General features: G+C 29.2%; 1 protein-coding gene across 1 annotated transcript in view; it reads right to left on the minus strand.

The window, feature by feature from the left end:
• The window catches only part of LOC142330934 (uncharacterized), a 45,561-nt gene that overhangs the window by 8,434 nt on the left and 11,613 nt on the right, over positions 1–25,514 (minus strand). The window contains exons 3-5 of the mRNA XM_075376400.1: positions 24,473–25,327; positions 13,854–14,058; positions 3,479–3,552 (exon numbers count right to left, since the gene is read on the minus strand). Coding sequence (XP_075232515.1) covers positions 3,479–3,552; positions 13,854–14,058; positions 24,473–25,327 — 1,134 coding nt within the window. The remainder of the gene's footprint in view (positions 1–3,478; positions 3,553–13,853; positions 14,059–24,472; positions 25,328–25,514) is intronic.

Consider the following 25,514-nt stretch of genomic DNA (forward strand, 5'->3'; position numbering starts at 1 on the left):
TAACGATCACTTTAAACCGATTCAATATTGTGTCTATTAAGGGAGGTATGATTTTTTTTGTCTTCGAAACCCCATTTTTTCCACCCCCTTGGCCAATGGTTGGTGATATCAAGAACCTTTACTTAGATAGGTTTTAGGCCCTTATCCAAAGAATAGTAGGAACTTTAAACGGATTCGATATTTTAATTAATAAGAAATTTATAACCATATTTAATTTTTCGAAAAAGCTCCCCCCATTTCCACCCCATGGTCAAATTTTGGCCGTTAATGAACTCGACCGAGGTTTTGGGACGAGTTATTTTTAAGGAACATTTTGAAAGTGATTGGTGCAAAATTACTGCAGTTATCGTGTCCACAAGAATGTGAAATATATATATAAACTTTTGAGCTGACAGTGGTTTTGGGGTCGGGAGGAGGTGAAAGGCGAAGATATGTCGAAATTTTCTGGAAGTCGAGTCATGGTACCCGTTACAATAGGTAGCTTTCTTATGAAATCTATCAAAAATTGGGAATGATTACGTAAATATCGATATTAATTTATTAATATTAAGTTATATTAAATATATTATTTTGTTCAATACTGTAATTAATTATCTTCTTTAAATTTTAGTTATGAATTCTCCTTATTAAAATAGAAAAAATTTGTTAGACATAAAATATTGGTTTGAAAATTGACAAAAAAATGTTTTCGCTGTCGGACGGATAGGTCGGGAAAGGAGGAATCCTGTTATTCTATATGTACGTGTCAAGTTAGATGCTGTTATATGGTGTTCTGCAGTTCAGAAAACGTGATTTTCTGCACAAGATACGTAGCACCGTTAATAAAATCATCAAAAATTGAGATATCTCTTCTCAAATCTTTCAAATCCAATATATATTATATATAGTATATACAGCATCGGTAGGGACAATGGGAATCTTTTAATTCTATATACGAGCATTACATTAGATAATATTGATGTCGATTCCTTTTTTTTTTTTTTTAAATAATTATCTTATTTCTTTTTGGGTAAGTCTTGTATATTATACGGTTGAAATTGGTATAGTTTAATCAAACAATTTTGAATTAGGAAATGGTGCCCGCCTCCGTGGCGCGAGTGGTAGCGTATCGGCCTTTCATCCGGAAGTCCCGGGTTCGAATCCTGGTCACACGCTACAAAAATTGTCATTCATATCATCCTCTGAAGTGAAATAACTAACGGTGGACCCGAATAATTAGGAAGTGGTGACTATCGTTTTGAATGGACAGCAGAGTAATAATATCTGCATGTAAAATTATTATGTCTTTATATTATATATAATGTGAACTGTTTAATTTTTACCCAAATAGCAGCACTTCTATTAACTTATGCCAGGACGAGAAAACTGTGGAAAGGATTAAATTCTTTTCTCATTGGAATAGAAATGAAAAGATTTATTAGTTTCTGGGTGGGAGATCACAATATAAAAGGAGAGAGCTCAAATTTTAAGCTCTTTCTTTCATAAGATTATTTATAAATATAATAATTAAAATTATTTTTTATCATTTTTCCTTTTCGATGTCAGTGAAAGTAAGTTACTAGTAAAGTTTGTGTTGTGCTAAACAAACAGTTAATAGTTTCTTTTCCGTGTAAAAGATTAACTGATCAAGGTTGACCTACATTAAATAAATTTTTATTCTATCAATTATTTGATTTCAGTGTTCCAAATTATCAGACCACACTTTACAGGATAGAACAGAGATTTTCTAATCAAACAAATCCGTTTTTTTATATTACGATATTTATGAAATATGAAACGAAGTTACAAATTTCTAAACACTATGCATTACAGATGTTATGTTTCAAAAGATACCTTTAAAGTTTTAATATTTACTGTATAATAATTAGGGTATTAATCTGTATTAATAAGTTAAGTTAGATGTTTTGAAGATATATATTTCACATGTTTAAGCACGTATTTACAATAAACCATTTCATTTGACCTCTAGCTATAAAACACGTTTTAATGATCCACTTTGCTTCTCTCTTATTCACTCGGGTAATGGAAAGTATGGTGGTCCCTTGAAAAGGAGTATTCTATAATATATTCCACTATAACCAATCACACCATCTACCATGTTATTATAGATGGCATTTTGCGTGATTTTAATACATAACCTTCATTAGTCAAGATTTTTTTTTTTAGTAATCTCTTAATTAAAAAAAATACTATTATTATTTTTTTTTTAAGTCTATCTAACTTTTAGATGATCTGTCCGCTAAGTTTAAATAAAAGAATTTCTATTTGAATAGTAATTGATTTTTTGAAAAAAATTTATTTTTTGGATTAAAAAAATAATAGAGTAGTGATAAGAACAAAATGTTAAATTTAATTGTTATAACGGAAAATTTAACTTTATTTGTGTTAACTTTTTTTTTAAAGCATAGTAAAAACGTAAATTTAAATTTACCAGTAGTTCTATTTTCATAATTTCCTCGTTAAAGATGCCAGTAAGTCTGATGAATCGAACTATTTATAATTATTTACATTATAGAAATATTTATTTTTCTTTCTTTTATTAAATAATTAAGAAACCTTGACAAAAATATCAAAGCGTTAAGTATATTGTATAATTAAATTTTATTTACTATTAAAATAAAAAAAAGTATCCAAAGAAATTCTTTATTTCATCTGTAGATATCGTAGATATCAATATACTCTACTTTGATCTATTATTTATATGTTTTAAATATATATATACAATTCTTTAGTAGTATCTTGATATATTTTTACACGGACTCTATGAATAAAAAAGAGTGTTTTGTATTTTTATCAAAGGAGTAGTTTAAAATAAAAAAAACTGAAAAAAAAAGAATCGAAAAGGTATTTTCTCCAGAGACTGCTGAAGTATTAAGCTACAGAGAAAACTATTCACTATTACAAAAAGTAAGATAAACTATTGACTAGTTTTATTTAAAAATTTTCTTTTAGACTATTTGATCAAAACTACTGACTGAAATTTTTTTTCTCTCACAAATCGACATTACAAAAAGTACGTGGCAAAGAGTTTACAGTGAACACACTCAATAAAACGTACGTATATAAATAAACTACATATACATAAAAAAACTGATAAATAAACAAACTTGCATTAATTGGGATCACAGTAGTCTATGGAAAAAACAAACCAAAGAAGAAATCACAACATTATTAAACAATAGATAAAAATATAAAATAAAAAGTAATAGATAAAATATAAAAAAATAAAATAATAGAAAAAATATGTATTTTTTATTTTCAAGATGTTACCATTATCATGTACGAATCCGTGCTTGCCAGCGAGTGTATTATGATTTTATGTTTAAAATTTTTTTAAAAACTTTTATTGTTTCAATAAAAGCATAAGACAACTTGTCAAAACAACTTAATTATTTTGTTAATAAAATTAATATAATATGGTAAAATGAATAACTAAATTAATCTTTTAAATATAATTTTTTCTTGACTTCACACTTACCAACTGATTTTTGTGTAAACATTGATCTAGGTGTCTCTGAATTGTTCCAAACAGGACGTCTTCCTGTTCTACTTCTGAAAAATTGAGGTTTATTTTAATATAACAATTAATTAACATTTCATAAGAAAGTATGAAATACAATAATTAAAAGCTTTTATTTAACTCGCTTTAGGAATAAACAAATCTTGCAAATGCTATATATCTTTTGATCTATCGTATGAAAATCAATGAAATTTGGTACACGTATGTAACTTTGATGACGATGTAGCACTACTGTGTCGGAATTTGATATGACCCACCCCCACGGTCCACGCACTACCCCTACGCTAAATTCATGCATTTGGTTGAAAATTTCATTTCTCATGAACTATCGTATTAAAATAATTGAAATTTGGTACACGTATGTAACTTCCATGTGTAAAAAAAAATATTTAAAAAAAAAATACAAAAATATATTTGATTACTTTTATTTAATAAAGCTTTTATTTAAATAATATTAATATTAACATTAATAAAAAAAGGAAACAAATTAGAAAATCCCTTTAAAAAGTAAAAAAATAAGAATTAAATAAAATTGAGAATTTAAAAAAAAAACATATTAACAAATATAAAAATGCACTGAAAAGTAAAAAATAAATTATATAAATATCTAATAAATAACCAATAAATAAATGTAATAATTATTAAACTTTAAAATAAAAAGTAATGAAAATATTTAGTTAAATAAAAGCATGGCGCAGTTTTTATAATTTATTTAAAACAACACAACATTTATTTTTACAACAATTAATCTTCATTTTCATTTTCAATAACGACGCGAGGAGGCGGAAAGGTCTGCTGGAACCTCTCCAGTTAAGACTGACTAGCTACAAGTAACAATCTGGGAAAATGCATCCACTCGCTTTCTTTGTACGTGTTCTCACATAGTTGAAGTTCATCTTCGAATTCTGCTTGTAATCTAAGCCAAATTGAACGCGCTCTTTCCGCTAAAAGTTACATTTTAATTAATTATGAATTTTTATTTAATAAATTCATAATTACGATTACAGTTATAATAATGATAATAATTAATAATTTTTCAGATTACCGTCAAAATGTAATAACATTGTGCAAGATTTCTAAATTTAATTTTTATTTTTAATCTTATTAATCGTTAAAGGTCATCTTGGTGCAAATTTGAACCATCAAAGAATTAAAACTTGAGTTATTTTATTACAGATAAATAAAGTATATACATATACAAAACAACCTCATTAAACAAAAAATATATTTTAAAATACAGAAAGTGTCTATAAATACTTATTCGAAAACATTGTTATAAAAACTGCGCCACGCTTTTATTTAACTAAATATTTTCATTACTCTTAATTTTAAAATTTAATAATTGTTACATTTATTTATTTTTTATTTCTTGGTTATTTATTAGATATTTATATAATTTATTTTTACTTTTAGTGCATTTTTATATTTGTTAATATATATTTTTTTTTAAATTCTCAATTGGATTTAATTCTTATTTTTTACTTTTTAGAGGGTTTTTTCTAATTTGTTTCCGTTTTTTATTAATGTTAGTATTAGTTAAATAAAAGCATTTTTTAAATAATTTTTTATATTTAATAAAATATATTTTTGTAATTTTTTTGTATATTTTTTTTAGATTTAATTTACTAAGCATTTGACACCGTTGGTATTAATAATATTGTATAAATTAAACTTCCACTTACCAAAAATTTAAAAAGTGTAACTCCTAGTACTTTCAGAGCTGTTACTCCATCTTCAGGGATTTTTTAAAAGATAATTTAAATTCTAATTAATAATAGTTTTTAAAATTAAACAGTTATGTTTATAATAGTCGGCAGTCAATAATAAAATTAATTCGTAGGTCAACAAGACAGTAACGTCATGTTTGTAAAATGCTTGTGACTATTACAGTCGTTTATATACTGTTATACTAATATTATATACTATAATTTTATTATTATATATATTAGTTTATTATAGTGCGATTATAATAGTCGCACTATAATAGTCTATAAAAAAGCAAAAATTTAGTTCAACTTAAAAGATGTCTTAAAATGTTAAATATGATAGAAATAATAAACAATGAACTCATTTCTTTAAAAACGAACAAATAGAAATATTAAAATAAATGTGCATTTCCACTGCTAATCAGACGTCATCAGAAGATTTGATATATAGAACTTTCCTTTTTTCTTTAGTATGAACTTTCCTTGTGTTGTGTACACTTTCACTCGGGGGATGTAACTGAATGGATTCCTGAGCAGTCACACTTCACGAATCTCATGCGAGTCAAAAAGAGTTAAAAATTAATTAATTAATTCGTAAGAGAATTAAAGATTAATTTTTATTTTTTTTATAATTAAAAAATTGGAATTTTTCGAAGAAGACTAGATAAAAATGTTATTTTTCATCTTTTAATTTTAAAATGATATTAATATTTTACTGCAAATTAGCAGCGTCATATTGAATAAAAATACGTATTTAATACATACAAAGTGACGCACGACAAGGACACATTTATAAAGTCAATTATAATTTTTTTTTTTTACCCGTTTCATATTGTGAATGCGTAATCTTTATTTCTCGAAAATACCGATAGATGTCGCCTAGCCTTTGTATTCGATTTTGATCTCGCAACACATCAGATTGTTGAGCTATGGCCGATTAGGGATGTTTGTCTAACTCAAAGCGCGCAAATGTTTATCTTCTTTATTCTGAATCAAAAAATGTTACAGTGGCTCAGCGACTATCTCGAGCTCATTTCAACACTCGATGGACTCCAGGTACAAATACAATTCTCCATTTATACCGTAAATTTGAGGAAGAAGACAGCATAAAAGAAGAGAATCGACCTAAAGCAGCTCCCGTTTGTTCTCCGAAAATATCAAAACACTTCGATTTGCCTTGCAACGTAATCCGGGAAAGTCTACATGATGAGCTTCATGAGAAATGGGAATATCTCGTTGAACAGTACAAAGAATTTCACACAGTGATCTCAAGCTGTTTCCATACAAATCTACAGTCCTGTATTAAGCTAACACAACCTAACAAGCAAAAAAGATTGGAGTTTGCACAGTAGTCTGAAGGGAATGATGCTGTTGTTTAAACGCTTAGTTTTCAGACGAGGCCTATTTTCATATGGAGGGGAGTATTAATAAACAAAATGTCCACTTTAGGGCGAAAACAGCACCACAAGTCGTACATGAAAAACAACAACATGAACTAAAGTTTGGGAAGCTTTATCCGGTCACTGATAGATAGGACCAATGTTTTTCGACGATACAATAAATTCTAAATGCTATTTTGATATTTTAAGGATGATTTTCTATCCAAAATGTTTGTAACTGATCTGCATATAGATACTCAATTGTTTATGCAAGACGGTACAACTCCTCACACTAATTTTGTGTTGGATTTTTTTAAATTCAGTTTTTGTCAATCGCGTAATTTTAAAACGCTATCCGGGCCGCCACAATGTAGGTTTCTTTTGGCTACCTTTCAGCCCGGATTTAGATCCTAGTGACTTTTTTTATGGGGATATTTAAAATAGAAATATTTCATTTAAAACCTCCTATTTTATTCATGCGTGCCTGGATATTTCAGTTGTGTGAAGGATTAAAGAGGACTTATGTCGTAGAGTCATCAGAAACGTACACATTCGCCTTGAAGAGGTTGTTAGGCGTAACAGCGGCCATATTGAAAAATATGACCACCGTTAATATATAATTGAACTTGCCGCACAAGAAGTTTTCATAAATACTGTGTTTGCGGAAAAGTACGTAAAATTGTAATATTAAATATAAAAATAATTGTGTAATCCAAATTTCGTATGTATCAACTTATTGTGCGCACTGTATATTTTTTTATTTTATTCCAAAAAAAACTATAGTTTAATTTTATTTATACACACAACCACTCAAACCCAGCCACCCACACCCACCTCCACAAACCACACACACACACACACACAGAGAGAGAGAGAGAGAGAGAGAGAGAGAGAGAGAGAGAGAGAGAGAGAGAGAGACAGCGTGTACGAGGCAGCGTGGGGGGAAGGGATTGAGAGTGGGAGAGAGATTATCCGTTAATTCGTATTCAAAAGCAACGATATTTCTTTTATATAAAATAGTCTGTATTATAAAATAAATAAACAAAACGGCATTGATTGCTTTGAAATGCTATTTTCTACTGTTTTAATTACGGCTGCTCAAATGCATACTAATAATATTTTGTAGTGATTTTGGTTGCTGACGTGACGAAAATACTGAATTATACATACAAAGAAAACAATATATATATATATCTATATATACAATATATAGATAGATAGATAGATAGACAAATAAAGATAGCAAATAAAGCATGAAAAAATAATCAATCAAATTTTTCGAATTTTCTTTGGTTCTTAATTAGTGTTTAGCAGGTTAAATGCATTTAATCAATTGAAAAGCAATTTAATTTGTGATACAAAGATATTAATCAGATATTCTCTATATGGGCGCTTTAGATATATTATAAATATTCTAACATTACAAACTGGTTATGGAATCGTAATAACAGAATTATTCATTTTAATAAATGTCTTCTAATAAAAAAAAACTCTTTCGTATATAATTTTATTTTAAATTTTAAGGGGTTTTCTATGATTCATTATTTTAGTGAAAGGCCCACATTATTTTAATTTGAAACTGATTATAAAAAAAATACAGATTAAATATTTTATAACTGGTATAATTTACTTTTTGAGTTTTTAACAAGTATTATAACAAAAATATATAATTTTCTTTTAAATTTTGTTTGCTATTTAAAACAATACAAAAATTAAAATCATAACTTTTGATTGGTTTATTCAGAGTACTATAAAAATAAGTTTTAATTAGAACTTTCTAAACTCAGACATGGTTAGATGACTGAATGCAACCAAACGTAATTGGATCACGAAGGAAAACAACTAAATTTTAAATATCTTCAAAAAAAATAAGTTTAGTAATGTAGAATACTAAATCGATATAACAAATTAATCCTTGAAAATTTTAACATTATTATTTATTTAGTATTACATTTTTATTTATTATAACAATTACATTTTATTCACAGCTATAATAAACAAGTACAAATTAAAAATTTTAAAATCAACAGACTTAAAAAATGAAGAGTAAATAATTAAAAAGGTGAAAAGTTAAAACTAAAAATTGTAAAATATGATATTATAAAAGCTATAAATTTAATTTATAAAGTCCAAAACCTTTGAGGGGATATGATAACAGACTATTCTGTGAAAGAACCAAGTCGATAATTACCGGAAGTGAGGATAAAATCATGAACATATAAACCCTCTTTTTTCGCTTGGCTACGATCAGGAGTTAATAAAATACACGTGTCTTTAATTATTAATAAAAGTAAAGGATATATTCCAAATGATGTAAAATATTAAAAATTTAAAGAAATTTTTAGATTACTGAAATTCATTCATACAGCATTAATTTATATTTCTATGAATTTATGTCAAAAGTTTGCTTAGAATATTATGTAGTTGTTTACGTTAGTACTCGTTAACAACGTATAAAAGGATGGGTAAATCTAATTGTAACCCACAATTTTAAAATTAATTTAACAAACAAATTAGTGTCATTTACATAAGGATAAGCCTAGGTATGATTTTTAAATTACAAAGATGATTATACGAATTATCACGGCTTGGTAATTGAAATATGACGATGGATATCTTCAATATGTCATATTTCACCGGGATCCCAACACTAAAATTTACAAAGATGAAAGGATGTTGTTACTACATATCAGAAATAAAAAAAAAAGGTTTTAAACAGATTTGAAAGGTACGGAATTCAAGGATAGCAGGAGAATTTGTATTCTCCTACTAATAGTCACTTGTCAACAATGATTACATCCAGTTTATCAGGAAGACAACACAACAGGTACCAATTTTTCATGTACTAAAAATAAAATTTAGTTTTTGTAATGATAATGGTCTATTATATTTTTAATTTTTAACTGCTGGAAATGACAATGGATACGTCTTTCCTGCTCCACTTTGTTATATCCATCCAACTCTTCTGAAACACATCTCATAATCTCGGCACCAACAGTGGTTCCAGCAACCAAGGGAGCACCCTACCGGACTGAGAGACTTGAGGAAGTCCAACGACCACTTCAACACATCTGTGGTCGCAAAGCGTCTTCTCCTCCAGCACTTACAATACTCCAGCAGTTAAAATCAAAAATATAATAAACCAAAATCATTACAAAAAAAGCTGAAAGCTTTTAAACCATTGAAAGCTGGAAGAATAAATTCTAATGTAATGCATCCAAAATTCAACAAATTGAGATTTGTTGAGGAAATATGAGTATTTCATCAAGAAAGAAGAACAGTGGTCATATTAACATAAAAATACATGTATGTTTCTCAGAATAAGTGCTGAAATTTTTCGGTATCTCAGTAGATGAATAGAATGAAGAAGCAGTCAGAAGATTGCTAATAAAAGACCCTTGCTGTTGTTTCTTTCTTTAATCGGATGGATAATTATATATTTAATGGCAGTCATATTTATTTTGTTTTTTTACGGACAGAATTGCTTGCTGCGTTCCGATCCTTTAGACCAGAAAGAAATTGTTTGATCGAAGCTGACCTTGAGATACTAGCCGCGTATGACTTTCGTTTTCCCGGCGAGATCTCCCTTCAGTCCGTTCCCTGAAGTCCTTTCGGTGCTAGAGCCTTCCGACCTAGTAGAATGCGCCTTTCGGGGACCCTACTGTTTGGAGGATGCAATGCGTTTCCCTCTTTCCGGAGGGAGTAGCATGTGATAGCGGTGACTTAAAAAAAAAAACAAATTGAAACAGATAGAAAAGATTTACTATGTAATTAAAATGTTAGTAAATTTTTTAGTAAATAGTTATTAAAATAATACATTTATTAACTTTTTTTTTTAACTTTAAAAGGAAATTAAACAAAATTTTTTGTTTAGGAAATATTTTTATTTTTATTTTTTTAAATATTTTTTATGTATACTAAGTTTACCAGTATACCAAACGTTGATAATAATTATAAAATAGATATTTTTGAATAGAATCAACTAACAATTAATACAGTAATACCGTACTTTTCATACATTTAGAAAAAAATCTCAAATCCAATTAATTAAACTGTAAAACTACTCGTAAAATTCGTAAGAAGTTTAGATACAGAAAATGAAACGTATAATATTGAGTTTTGTACGTACCAGGAGTTAAATTCGTATATTTATAACCAAGGAATACCTCTAAGCTAATCCTTCGATCCTGATACTAGATAACGAGAAACATTGATTCCATAATATCTATCGGGTGCTTTTTTTGGTGATAGAACTTTTGATAGAAATAACTGTCATTTATTTTGTTTGGATGACATTTTGTTTTGTCATTTTAGATCAGTGAGCATTGGAAAATGATCATGGAAAAACTAACGCCGCAATAACGTTTACAAATTATGGAAATATATTTCCAAAATGAATTTTGTATTCGCCAAAAGTATAGAACACTTCGTATTTTTTACGATGCACATAATCGTCCATCAGAGCAACTTATTCGTCAATCTGTTGATAAATTTCAAAAAATATTTACTCTACTCGATGAAAAACCAACAAAAAGACAAAGATCTATACGTACAGAAAATAAAAGTTCTGTCAGTGATAGTGTTGATGAAGATCCGAATGTGTCTATTCAGCACCGTTCTCAACAACTTGGACTTTATCCATCCACTAAATTGATAATTTTACCTAAAGATTTTAGTTTACACCCATACAATATGCAATTGGTGCAAGAACTGAAGCCCCAAGATCATAATAAGCGTCTGTTTGACGAATGGTGCTTAAATCAATCGGAAAATTATCCACTTTTTTATCGAAAAATTGTGTTAGCGACGAGGCTCATCTCCGGTTAAATGGTTATGTCAACACACACAATTATCGTATATGTAGTAAGACAATTTACGAGTCTCTATTACATCATGAAAAATGGACTGTATGGTGTATGTTACATGCTGGAGGCATCGACGGTCCTTATTTCTTTAAAAATGAGGCCGGAGCGCATGTTACTGTCAATAATAATAATTACAGATCAATGATCACTGATTATTTGTTTCCAAATTTACGTGAAATTCAACCTGCAACAGTTTTGGTTTCAACAGGATGGTGCCAGATCTCATACTGCTACGAAGCAATCGATTTATTCAAACAAAAGTTTTGCGACAAAATTATTTAACGAAATGGTCCAGTGAATTGTCCTTTAAGATCATGTCACCTAATGCCAATGGATTATTTTCTTTGGGAATATCTGGAGTCTCTGGTTTATGCTGATAAACCAGCAACAATTGACGCTTTGGAAACAAACATAACTCGTATTATTAAGTAAATACGTCCCCAATTACTTGAAAAAGTGGGTTAAAAATTGGACTGATCGAATCCGGTTCATCAAAGCTAATCATGGTGAACATATGCTGGAAAATTATTTTTAATAATTAGATGCCAGAAAGTTGTTTTTCAGATAAAACAAAATTGACTTCAAACTTAACTTTTTTGTGTTTTATTTCAATTCAAAGTTCTATCACTCTAAAAAAAACATCCATTACTTACTGGAATGCGCGAAACGGAATATTTTCAAATTTTTGGCAACTGCGCGAGTAAACTACGTGATTAATTTTCTTCTAAACGATGTAAAAGCAGTTAAATGGATAATGCGAGAAATTATATAAAAGATGGGTAGTCATCAAGAGTTCATTATGTGCAGACGGATTTTGTTACTCTCTTAAAATTTCTTCACTGTTTGTGATTCTGTAATTTGGGTGTTTTATGTATCAATCTGTTTGGATGATTAAGGAGGATTGAATGAAATAACTTATCATTTTCTATGTCTATCCATCTACCTAATCAATCTATTCAAGAATATTTTTCAACATTTTATAATATGGAAAAATAATAGTATAATAGACTGCAATGATTAATTCTGTTAAATTTAAAAATTAATTATTTGTTTGAGCTGTTTATCAAAGATAATAATTAATTAATCATAAAATTTTTGAATTTATAAAATATAGAAACTATAAAAAGTAGCGCTTAAGATTTTCTTCACAAAGACAAAATTCATGACCAACATAACAAATTTTCCCAAATTCCTAAATGAAAAATATGGAAAACTCAACAAACTCAATAAATTTAAATATTTAGGAAAAATCATCCAAATAAATTATTTAGATAAAGAAGACGATAAAAAATAAAGAAAAAAGGAATTAGCCTACTAAATAACAAAAGATATATACAACAAAAAACAATATCTCAATAAAACCAAAATCAGGCATTACAACGCGATAATCAAACCAGAAGGCTTGTAAGCAGCAGAATGCATCTTCTGTTGAACAGAAGAGGATTTATTATCTGAAATCAGGTGAAATAAATGTAAAAGAAAAATTCTAGGGCCAATGAAAATAGATGAAAACTAATAAAATTCAGAAGTAATAAAAATAGAAAAAACAATGATACAAATACAACGTAACTGACAAATTTTCACATTCAATCAGAAAAAGTACAGCCAAATTCTTCAGTCACTTTATGAGAATAAATGATAACAGTCTCACAAAATAAACTAACTATATTTACAATAAAAATAACGAAAAATCAATGTATCTCACTGGTTCAAAAAGACCTAAAAAAATAAAAATATCTGGATAAATATTATAATAGAACAATATTCAGAAAACTGGTGTTTGATCAGAAGAGAAAAGGCAAAAACAGAGTGAAGGAATGAAGAAATATTGGAACATTAGAAAAGAAAACCCCCAGAAGAAAGAGAAATGAATACAAATCTATGACATGAACGTAAATGTTTCACATAGTCCTAAGATTGGCCAAGCTCGAATACAGCACTCTAGTAAAGAACAATTTCTTGGAAAAAAAAAATATATATTTTATTTTAAAAAATCATATATATTTTTTTTATTAGATAAATGGTTTAATCGTGCTTATAGATAAAAGAGAATTAACTCAATTATTAAATAATCAAAAAAATAAAAATAAATAAATAAACAGGAAGTAGAATGTAATGTATAAAAAAAGAAGGAAGAATAGAGAAAAACACCTTTTCTCCATTCCTGCTTATCACCTGATAAAGAGAGAAGAAGGGAAATGAAACTATTTCGTCTAGTTGATATTTTTGTCAGTATATTGATCATAGTTTCATAAAGACAAAACTCTTATTCCTTCATATCCCTCTTAATAATACTAAATTATCTGATTATTCTACATAGGTTTCCTCGGAAAAATAGTTTTTTTTCTTTGACCCCTCCTTAGTGAGCAAGCATTTATCTTACCTTTGCTTTCTAGTAATTCCTTTAGGAAACAAATTTAAATGTACAACCATATGGCTATCGTTGTTAGAAGATGAAGTATCATCACTGTCTTGGTCATCATTTGATAACATGGTTGGTGATATCCATTCTAATTCGCTATCACCGTTTTTAAATTTTCCAATAGATGGATTTTTCACATTATTTTTATTATCAGATGGCGAATTATCTGAAAACAAACAAATCAAGGTTAAATTTTTCAATACTAAAATTAATTCACAGCAAAAATTTCATATATTTTTCATAAAATATGCAAGTTGTAATAGACTAGCTTCTCCCGGCGTGCCTACAGCACTCCCTCCGTAGCTAGACCCTCCAACCACCGGATTGAGCTAGTGGTGAACGCGTCTTCACAAATCAGCTAATTTCGAAGTCGGGAGTTCTAAGTTCAAATCCTAGTAAAGGCAGTTACTGTTTTACGTATTTGAATACTATATTTGAATACTAGCTCATGGATACCGCTGTTCTTTGGTAGTTGGGTTTCAATTAACCACATATTTCAGGAATGGTAGTTCCTGAGACTGTACGAGACAACACTTCATTTACATTCATACATATCATCCTTTGAAATAATATCTTACAACGGTGGTTCTGGAGGCTAAACAGAAAAATAAAACTCTAGGATCCCGGGCGGGTTGCCCAGGCGGGCGGAATGGGATAATTAGGTCCAAAATTGATTATCTCTTCAAAGCAAGAACTACACTGGTTCTTATTGCCCAGTGTGGACAATTTGTATCATCGATTTTCGGGTATTGGTCATTTTTCAACCTAGCGTTTTTCTGGTTAATTTCGGTGATAATAAAAATGAGTATTTCTGATTTCATATACTTAGTAAAAAAAAAAAAATTGTAACAAAAAAAAAAACATTATTACTTCTTAAAGAAAAGATGATATTTAACGATATTAGAATAAGAATTCCCTTAAGAGAAAAACTGCACATAATTTAGTCCTAGTACTCTAAATACAACTATAAAAATATATTTAAAATTAATAAAAATTCAATTTTAAATAATATTATAAAACTTGAGTGTTTAAAGTGAATTCAAACATCAGTATTCACAACAAAAAAAGTGTTAGGTTTTTCTTTCTTCCTTATACGAAGTAAAGGAAAGGAAGTATTGTGATCGCGAAACATTTGGGTTTTCATATTTCAATAGAAATATCCATTTTGATCATCCCTGAATCCATTTTGACTAGTTTCGAAGTGACTGTACGAACGTATCTCGTATAACTCAATAACGATTAGCCGTAGGATGTTGAAACTTTGTATTTAACACTGTTATAACATCTAGTTGTGCACCTCCCTTTTTGATTGCAATCGAAATTAAAATTAAAGTTTTAATTAATCAAATATTTGGATCTTAAATGGGAAGGTGTGAATCAAATGATCGGTTTGAATCAGACTTTATCACCTTTTGTTTTATTTAACTTTATTTTATTTTTTTTTTTAACTTTTCATTTTTTAATTTAAGTATATTGATTTAATAATTATTATTAACCCGTGATTGTACACGAATTCTTACAATAAATAATTGAAAAAAAAAAAAACTAAAAAAATATTAGTGAAATAAAATTAAAAGTAAAAAAAAAATTAAAATAATAGAATTGGTGAAACATCTGATTATTTAATGTTAATTGAAAATTATAATTTAGAATCGTATTATTTTTGATTTTATAAGCAAATTCGTATAAAAATTGTATATGTATTTAAAAAAAAAATTTATTTTATTATTTGACAGAAAAATAAAATACATTTTTGAAATATATTCAATTTAAACTGATTGCTGAATTTTTTTATTACTTGTGCGTAATATGCACAAGATTTCTGGTGTGTCGTATAAATAAAAGTTAATAATAATTAAACTATTCTATTTAGTGAACTCATGTATACTGGTTACAAATATTTATTTTGATCTTAGGTGTAGAATAATTAGTTTAATTACTGGATTATTTGGTAAACAATTTATTTAAAGAGTAATCAAGAGACGTTTACTCTAACCTAATATTTGAGGTAAGACTGTTGAATCAATAATTGTAAATATTTGATGTTGATAAAAACTAATATTTAAGCAATTGTGTAACTGTCCACTTTTATTAAAGAATTAGTGGATCGTATCTCACTTTCAAATGACATAAGTTTAAATGAAATGCAGGAAAAATGTGTATATTGTATTTAATAGACGTACAAGGAAGTCATGTGTCGCCCACATCAGATTTTTTTAAAATTAAAATGAATATTCGATGAATAATGAATATGAAAATTAAATAAAATCAGAAAAGGAAGAAGAGAATCAGCTCATACCTGCGGAGACAAATTGAGGAATATCTCAATGAATGAAGGTGTAAGATTAGTACACAAGAAGATGAAGTACACTTCAATATGTCAGGCGGTGTGCCGCAAGGTTCAGTTCTGGGCCCATTACTATTGGTCCTGGTCTTTGATGGCATACTTAGTTTAAGGTATTCAGAAGGGGTACAGCTTATTGCTTATGCTGATGATTTAGCTGTGCTCGTACAAGCTAAAACAATGGAAGAAGTTAAAGATAAGACAAACCTGTCACTAGAAATAGTAGCTAGATGGTTGCGTACAAGAGGGTTACAATTATTTGTGAATAAGTGTAAATATGTCAAGTTCACCGAACGTAGGGTACTAGAATCGGTTGATAAACACATCGATGGTCACAGAATAGAGGAAGTACAGATGCTAAAATATTTGGGAGTCACATTGCAGAAGAACTGTCGTTTTACAGAACTTGTTTTAAAAATATGTGATAGTGCAGAAAGAATGATGAGAAGTTTGAATGCGTTAATGTCAAAGAAGAGAGAAGTGCAGAAAGAATGATGAGAAGTTTGAATGCGTTAATGTCAAAGAAGAGAGAACCATGGCTTTGAAGAGAAGACTTGTTACGTCGACAGTGACTTCTGCAATGTTGTATGCCGTTCCGGCATGGTGGTCAGCATTCAATATTGGAAGGAATAGAGATAGAATGAAGAAGATACACAGAGGGGTACTCTTAGGAGTTGTATCGGCCTACAGAACGGTCTCTTATGAGGCCATCTGTGTCCTTTCTGGAGTTTTCCCTATAAATCTTATCGCTAAATACAGAGTTGAGAAATACTTAGGCAGAACAGATAATGAAGTAAAAGAAGAGATATATAACTTATGGCAGCAAAGATGGCTGGATGCAGGGGTAGTTAATTGGACTAGATTATTAATACCTGACATATTAATATGGACAAGTAGGCGTCACGGTGAAACGGATTATTATGTTACACAATTTTTAACAGGGAATAGTTGTTTCAATGCATATTTTCATAAAATTGCCAAAAGAGATCAGCCTATGTGTATGTACTGTGTAGAACAAGATGATGTTGAGCATACCATTTTGAGGTCCCACAAATGGCAGGAGTTAAGGCAGTATGCAGGTATTAGAGGGAAAACGCCGAAGGAAACAGTTGATTATATGCTTGATAGTGAGATAAAATGGAAAAAGGTTGCTGATTACATAAGAACAGTTTTAAAGCAAAAGAGCATAGATGAAAGAAATATGGGGTACTAGTTTGTTAGGTGGGGTGGACAGCCTCAGCAGTGAGAGCCAGCATGCTGAGGTGTGCTGGTTTCAATGATCTGCTGAGGACTCCTTGGGTGTGTTTGGTAGAAATAAAAAATAACAAAAGATCCATGGCCACACCACAGCATTGAGGTATGGTATGGTGCCATAAAGGACAAAAATGAAAGAAACCTCAAAAGAGTCACCGGTTAGCCCGACCTGCCGGTAGGTGAAGAGGGCTAATTAGAGTAACGGACACTCCCCTGGGTGGCGTAATACCATCAAGTCGGTCCGGCCCAGGGGAGTAGAGCGGAAAAAAAAGACCGGGATTCAAACCCGGAACCTCCCGATAAAAGGCCGAGACGCTACCACTCGCGCCACGGAGGTCGGCCGTTATAATACCCTATACTAAACAAAAACAATAAAATCGTCTCGTCAATTGAGTGGACGATTAAAGGAAACATCCGAACCGATGGGAGGAAGTCGGTCATGATTTACCCCCACTAGAGTGGACATAGAAAAGACCCGAACCGAAGGGAGGGAAGGAAATGATGTAACCCCCCGCTAGAGTGGACAAAAAACAAAAGAAGAGATCAAACCGGCGACCGTCGTTTGAGTTTCAAGGACATATCCCTGCGTTGAGTCATGCTTAACTGTTGATCCAGTGCAGGGATGTAGGGAGAAAAAATATGTTATTTACGATTTGCTCATACGCTAAAAAATATTCAACTCAACGAAGATGTAATGGAAAACCATTTAAATTTTCATTTTTTCCTTGTAAGCCTGGTACGGTTGATGATAATTAAAATTATTACGTAATTTTTGGAATTAGCTTGTAAATAATGTTTGGACAACTAAAGGATTTCTGATTACAACATCTAATATAAAACTCGCGAAATTAAACTTACAAGTTTATATTTACTAGAACTTTACAAGAATTCTTGTAAAAAATAATTTTATATTCTTCTATATTCTATAATATTTAAATATAAATGATTATATATATATATATATAAACGAATCCTATATTTATAAGAATTTACAAGAACTTACAAGAAGATTAGTCACATTAAAATTTTGCATTACAATTCATAGAAAATTAACATCATTAGACTAATTTCTCAGTCAAATTCATAATCGTAACTAATACTTTAAATCCGATACCCTAACCATTGGTGTATAAGTCAACCCAATTTATAAATCACTCTTCATATTGAAAGGTGTTTAAAGACTAAATAGAAATTGTCCATAAAAATTGAGTTTTAATTATTGGAAAATTTTGTGTACAAGTATCATTCGAAAAGTTCTCCTCCTAACAAAGAAAACATAAAATTTTTCAGAGATTTTTTTTTAAAAGTATTCGTATTCGATTTTTTTTTTCAATTCGATACACTTAAAATAAACGACTTCCAACATCATAACACCTTCAATAGAATGAAATTTGTTCACTCTGCAAAATAAGCGTCTGTCTCAGCTTAGAAAATCTTTGTCCAGTGTGCCACTTCTTCAGGTATGGAAAGAGAAAGTAATCACTGGAAGCCAAATCCGGAGAATTCGTTGAATTTAGAATCATTTCGAAGGTTATATCATGGAGTTTTGAAGAAGTAATCCGACACGTGTACAAGTGCATTATTGTGATGAAAGATGTGGTGCATTCTTTTTGGTCAGATGTGGATGTTTAGCCTGAATATAACACCCTTAATCGGGCCAGTAGTAAAGCATAATAATTTTTGGTAATGATTCTGCCTTTTTATATATAATCTATAAGCACCACAATACGACAATCCCAAAATAATCGTAGCCATGACTTTTTCTGGGATGGAACAGTTTTCACTTTTTTCCCAGGTTTCATGCTGCAGTCCCAATGTTTCCAATGAATTTTAGTAATAGTGGAATTAAATATGTAATGATGAGTCTGTGTTTTATCTAGTGTTTTAAAACGTTGAAGAAGCTCGGTGAAATATCGTTTAAGTAAGCTTAAATGCCCTTCAGAAATACTCGACCGAATGCGTTTTTGGTCAGCTGTTAACAAACACGTTTCCTTATTAGCGGAAGGATTTTTTATACCTAAAAAAATTCATGTAAAATGTGGTTAACACCGTTTTTTAAAGATACTGATAATGTCAACAAGGTGTAATGTCTTCGGTCGGTGATCATTTAATACAGCATTGTAGATTCGTGAGTTTCCATAGGTCGTAGTTGTTTTTCAGCATCCCGAGGGTTCATCTTCTTGAATGGATATTCTACCATGTTTATGTTCAGCAGTCCATTTTATTATCATTCAAAGCGAGGAGGAAGAATTTTTTTAAAGTGGAGACTAAATCTCTTGTATGTCAGTCAGAGTTAAACCTTTTAAAACAAAGTACTCGAACTTCAATTGTATCCATTTTTCAGAAACTATCGATACTTTTTCGCTTTACTCGATTTTTACAACTAATCGCACACTATCGTCAGATTAAACAAAACACCAATGCCCTTTGACTGGAGGCAGCTGCATTATATCACAAAAAAAAATGAGCACATTAACTCCGCCCAATAACTTATTCGTTCGTTATTAATCAGGCAAAGAAAATTATGATCACATGAAAATGAACTAAAAGTAAGAAATAATTTAGTTCAAATACTTAATTAATTCCTTAGACATTTTTTTGAATCGGCGCAAAAAATACATTATCATACTTAAATGGACTTTACATAGCGTGTATAAAAAGACGTAATAATTGTAAACGGGAAAGTAATTAAAACACATAAATATGAATTCCACTGATGTAATATTGGTATTGGTTTTTATGAATTATACGTATATTTATGAAGTATATATAAAACAAATTTATATTATATCTAGAAATTAATTTTGTAGAAGCAGGCGCGGATTCAAGAAAGTGTCCAAGGAATTAATTAAGAATTTGGGAAAAATTATTTCCAACTTTTTAACGCAGTTTTATATCGATTCCAATTTTTTAAATAATTATTTAAAAACTCCTTTCACTCATCAAGGATAAGTTAGAAAAAAAATCTGATGTGGACAACACATGACTTACCTGTGTACCAATTAAATTGCCTATACACATTTTTTTTTAAATGAAAAGTACATAAAATTTTATTTCATTAATAACTTCTGTTATGTTTTAATTTTTTTCTTTTTTTTGTTATTGAATTATTATTCATCGTATTTTATTTTTTTTTACAATGAGAGATTATAATTATTAATAAATCAATGTATTTAAATTAAAAAAAAAAAAAAGTTAAACAAAACAGGAGATGAAGTCTGATTCGAACCGATGTGCCTACCCCTACTAAGATCCTAATATTTCATAAATTAAAATTTCATTTAGCTATAATTCTGGAACCAATGAAAATAAGTACCACATATGATACATCATTGAAAACCTATCAATGAGAGCTTATTACTGCAGTTAAGAAAAAGTCCAAAATCCATTTTTTTTTTAATTTTGGGCTTTTTTGGACATTTTTGATTCAGTCGATTGCAATCAAAAAGGGACGTGCACAACTAGGTGTTACAACAATCCTAAATACAAAATTTCAACATCCTACGGCGAATCGTTTTTGAGTTATGCGAGATACATACGTACATCCACACGTACGTACGTATGTACAGACGTCACGCCGAAACTAGTCAAAGTGGATTTAGGGATGGTCAAAATATATTCGATATTTTCGTTGAAATCAGAAAACCGAAATTTTTTGCGATCACAGTACTTCTTTTACTTCGTACAAGGAAGGGAAAAATCGCTTTGTAGCAGTAGGCTTTTGACTTGAAAGGATCTGAAAAGATTTTAATTTTCCAGTTCTTCCAGTCTCAACATATTTTTTTTTAATTTCTGTTAAATTTACATGTTATAAATAGAGAAATAACATTTTGATTTTTATATGAAAAAATAAATAAATTTATTTTTCCAATATTAAATAAAAGCAATACAATTTGTGTTATAATATATATATATATAAAGAAAATATATTTATTTGTTTCAAAATTATATTTTTTATCCATTTCCATTATTATTACAATCAATTTTGCACAAATATTAAATACATTTCTTAAATAATGGATAGTAAATAATTATCTATGATTTATATACATATACGAGTACATAAAACAAACATCCTATTCTGGTTTTGCGTTTCGAGGTCGAAGCACGGAATTAATTATCTCGTGGCTTGAGTGCAAAATCTGACCGGTATTTGAAAAACATTATTTTATATTTTGAACTTTAATTAAATTTTGTTATACTATTATTCATAATTTAATATAAAACCGCATACAAAACATAATAACGTATAACTTAAAGGTGTTCTGTTAACGTGGTTTATTTTTCGTGTAAACTAAATTTACGCAAGTAATTACACAAGTACTTTCCCTGGCAATACCATAATTCAACGTTTAACGTAGGTAAATTAATCATAAGTAAGATTTTTTAATATACTTTAAGATTATGAACCATCTAAAATTGTATTAATTTCAATTATCGGCTTCTCTAAAAGTGTATTCTACGCAACGAAAAATGCTGAAAGAATGCAATGGAAAATTTCATTTATTTATCTTACTGGTATATAAATATGTGTGTTTTAATTCTTTGCTTCAACCAGGATGCATAAGTTGTGTACGCCTTACAAATTGGAGCATATAGTGGATGATTCTACTACAAAACTGGTTGAAAAATTGATATATTACTAGAAATTTTCCAATCCAAAATTATACTGTGTGATCAGAGAAAGTATTGTTTAATTTACTAAATCATATTACGAAATGGATAATTTATATTTTACGCGCAATTAATTATATATGTTGTATTAAGAAAACTTACTGAGCAGGTACACTATTATTACACTCTGTTCTGTTTGTTGATATGAATTTACAATTTATTTTTTTGTAGGACGAGTAAATACGAAAAATAATTAGGAATAATTAAAAAATATAAGTAAAAGAATAAAAAAAAGAAAAAAATTGATATAATAAAAAACCTGACAACACAGTTGTGTGCGCACACACATAAATATCTAAAATTAAGTATTCGCGCGCGCACGAATACTTAATTTTAATATTTATCATTTTATTTAAATATATCTTTTGTTTATTTAATTCAATGATACTACCAGTATCGTAACTAAAGCGCGCGCGCATACCGTATTCAATCATACAGATGTGGCGGTACTAGCGACCACACTTTTTTACACTTTAAATATTATTCATTTATTAAATTCTACCGCTCATCCTTTTTTTTTTTACCTCCAGGACCATCGTCATGTATTGCTTCAGAGGATGAGAAGAATGATTTGTAGGGTTTAAAAACTGACATGCATGATCAGGATTCGAACCCGGGATCTCCGATAGAAGCCGAGACGCTACTACTAACGTCACAGTGGCACGAGTGGCCTATAGCGTTACAACGTAACTGGTGTAGAAGGCTAGCCCACCAGGCTGGTCTACTGGTTAACTCGTCATCGTAAATCAGCTGATTTCGATGTAGAGAGTCCTAAGGTTCAAATCCTAGTACAGGATAAGGTAAGAAAAAGTTAACTTTTATACGAATTTGAATACTAAATCGTGGATACTGGTGTTCTTTGGTGTTTGGGATTCAATTAACCACACATCTCAGGAATGATCGTTCATGAGATTGTACAAGACAAGATTTCACGTACATTCATAAATATCATCCTAATTCATCCTCTGAAGTAATACCTTATGGTGGTTCCGAAGGCTAAACAGAAAAAAGAGAAAGAGTGAGGTCTCTGATCTTTCATAAAAACTAATCTACCATTCATCATAATAAATAAAAAAATATAAAATTATCTATAATCTATATATATCTATATATCTATATTTATGTGAAAAAAATATATGGAAAACAAATGGAAAATTCCATTTTAAAAACTAACCAAATGATATATGGGAAATATAAACTAATATAAATAAATAAACAAATAAAGCAATGGTATTATTTTCCATTGATTCATTGGTGTCCACTGGTGTTACTTTTTTAAAAACTAATTTTTAAATCATTCATTTAAACAACAAATATATATATATTATTTTTATTTCTTATGTAATAATCATGAATAAAACTGGTCTTTTAAAGATTAGAACAGTTACTATGTGGCTAATAAAATATCAAAACCATAATAAAACCTAAGGCTTAAATTTTAAATAAATGTTGTACAAAAATTGTATACAACTGATATTTGAAAAAGAATATAGCGAACAAATTATGTCATAGTTCTTTGTTAGTACTTCAGATTATTGGAACTAAATTAGTGTATTCTTATACAACAACTAATTTTTAATTATAAGAATCTGCAATGGTTTTACAGTTTCTTTATTTATATTAAAATGCCTCATCAAAGTACAACTGCACTGATATCATTAAATAATTATACTCAGCAAACATCTTTATATGAAATATTAAATAATGAATCTTGGAAGAGTAAAGCTGATTTCGATTTCCTGAATCAGTACCTGAAGTTACGTCCCGGAACAGTCCGTATACTTTCACGATAGTAATGTATCATTATACGATATAGATGAAGATACATCTATATCGTCTAATGATATATGCTTTGCAGCATATATCGTTATAGCTGCAAAGCTATAACGTTAAAAAAATATAACTACTTTCAGAGAAAGTAATGTTGAAATATATGTCCATCTTACATCTCAGAAGCTTTATAAGATTGAAAAACATAATAAAGATTGTTAAATTAAAAAATAAAATATAAAAAATTACCAATTTTCAATGTAAAATTGTCCATTTTCAACTTGTAGGAAATATATTATCTACAGTAAAAATACTTTAAGAATTTTTGTTTCTTAGTTTTCATTATGTAAACTACGAAATAAGCGATTTACAAATGATAAAAATTGATTTACCAATGCTAATAATAATTTGCTAGATATTGATCAGGCAAATTAAAAGATTTACCCTCAACCATAATTTATAGATGTACTTATTATTCCTTATAAATACTATAACCTTTGTTATTTAAATATTATAGTAATTCAGATAATTGTATTACCTTGATCATAATCCATGGTGATAGGATAAATATCTAAGGTTACACTAACTGGTTTTCTTTTCCTTTTGATATTCTGATGAGGTGGTCTCATATTTAAGGATGGAGTACCATAATTATTATTGTTATTCTCCTTATAATACATATTATCATTTTGTGGAACAGGTTTATAAACTGCAACATTATGACCATTATTTGTCGTCGACGGTGTAACATTAGTATTTACTGGTCTAGGACGTTTTCTTGTCCCAAATGGAGGTTTTGGGAAAAATCTATTCGGTGGTATCGTACTAGTCGCAATATTATTTCTAAACATCGATCCAATTTCTTTTTGTTTATTGCTAGTATTTTTTAATACAGATGATATTGGAGATAATTGATGATTTATTTCAGCTGGATCAGACGGTCGAAACTTTGCAAAAGGATCATTTATTAGCGTTCCAATATTACCGCTGTATGGTTTAGCAAACGGTGTCGGTATCGGTGGTGGTAAAAGCGTTTCAATTAATCCTGATCCTCCTGTTTTTAAATCTTCCGGTTCAATTGGCATCTGATATGTTCCAGAAAATCTTATACCTTTTTTCCTCTTTTTATTATTATTATTGCTGGGATTTGATATATTTTCTGGTTTCACAGTAGTTTCGATAAAAGTACTCTCTGTTCTAACCATTCTCGGCATGCTTGTTGTACTCGAACGACTAATTTTTGGTGGAACCGTTAAATATTTCATTACATCTTGAACACTTTTGACATTTGCATTATTTTTATACGGATCTAACTGCGCATAAGAATTTGAAAATAACGGTATAGGTGTAAACTGATAAGGTGGTAATTGATTTTCATCATTTACTGTTGTATCTTTATTTTGATAATTATTATTTTGTATTCTAGTATTAATTTCATCAATTTTAGTACTGGATAAACGACGAAATGGTGATAAATGAAATACATGATCTGTGTTTCTTTTAACTTCTTCATTATGTTTTATTTTTTGGTGATTATTTGTTTCATAATATAAATTATCTGTACGTTTTATATATTTTAC

Source organism: Lycorma delicatula, chromosome 10 (genome assembly GCF_047948215.1).
Source record: "Lycorma delicatula isolate Av1 chromosome 10, ASM4794821v1, whole genome shotgun sequence".
In the NCBI taxonomy this organism is placed as follows: Eukaryota; Metazoa; Arthropoda; class Insecta; order Hemiptera; family Fulgoridae; genus Lycorma; species Lycorma delicatula.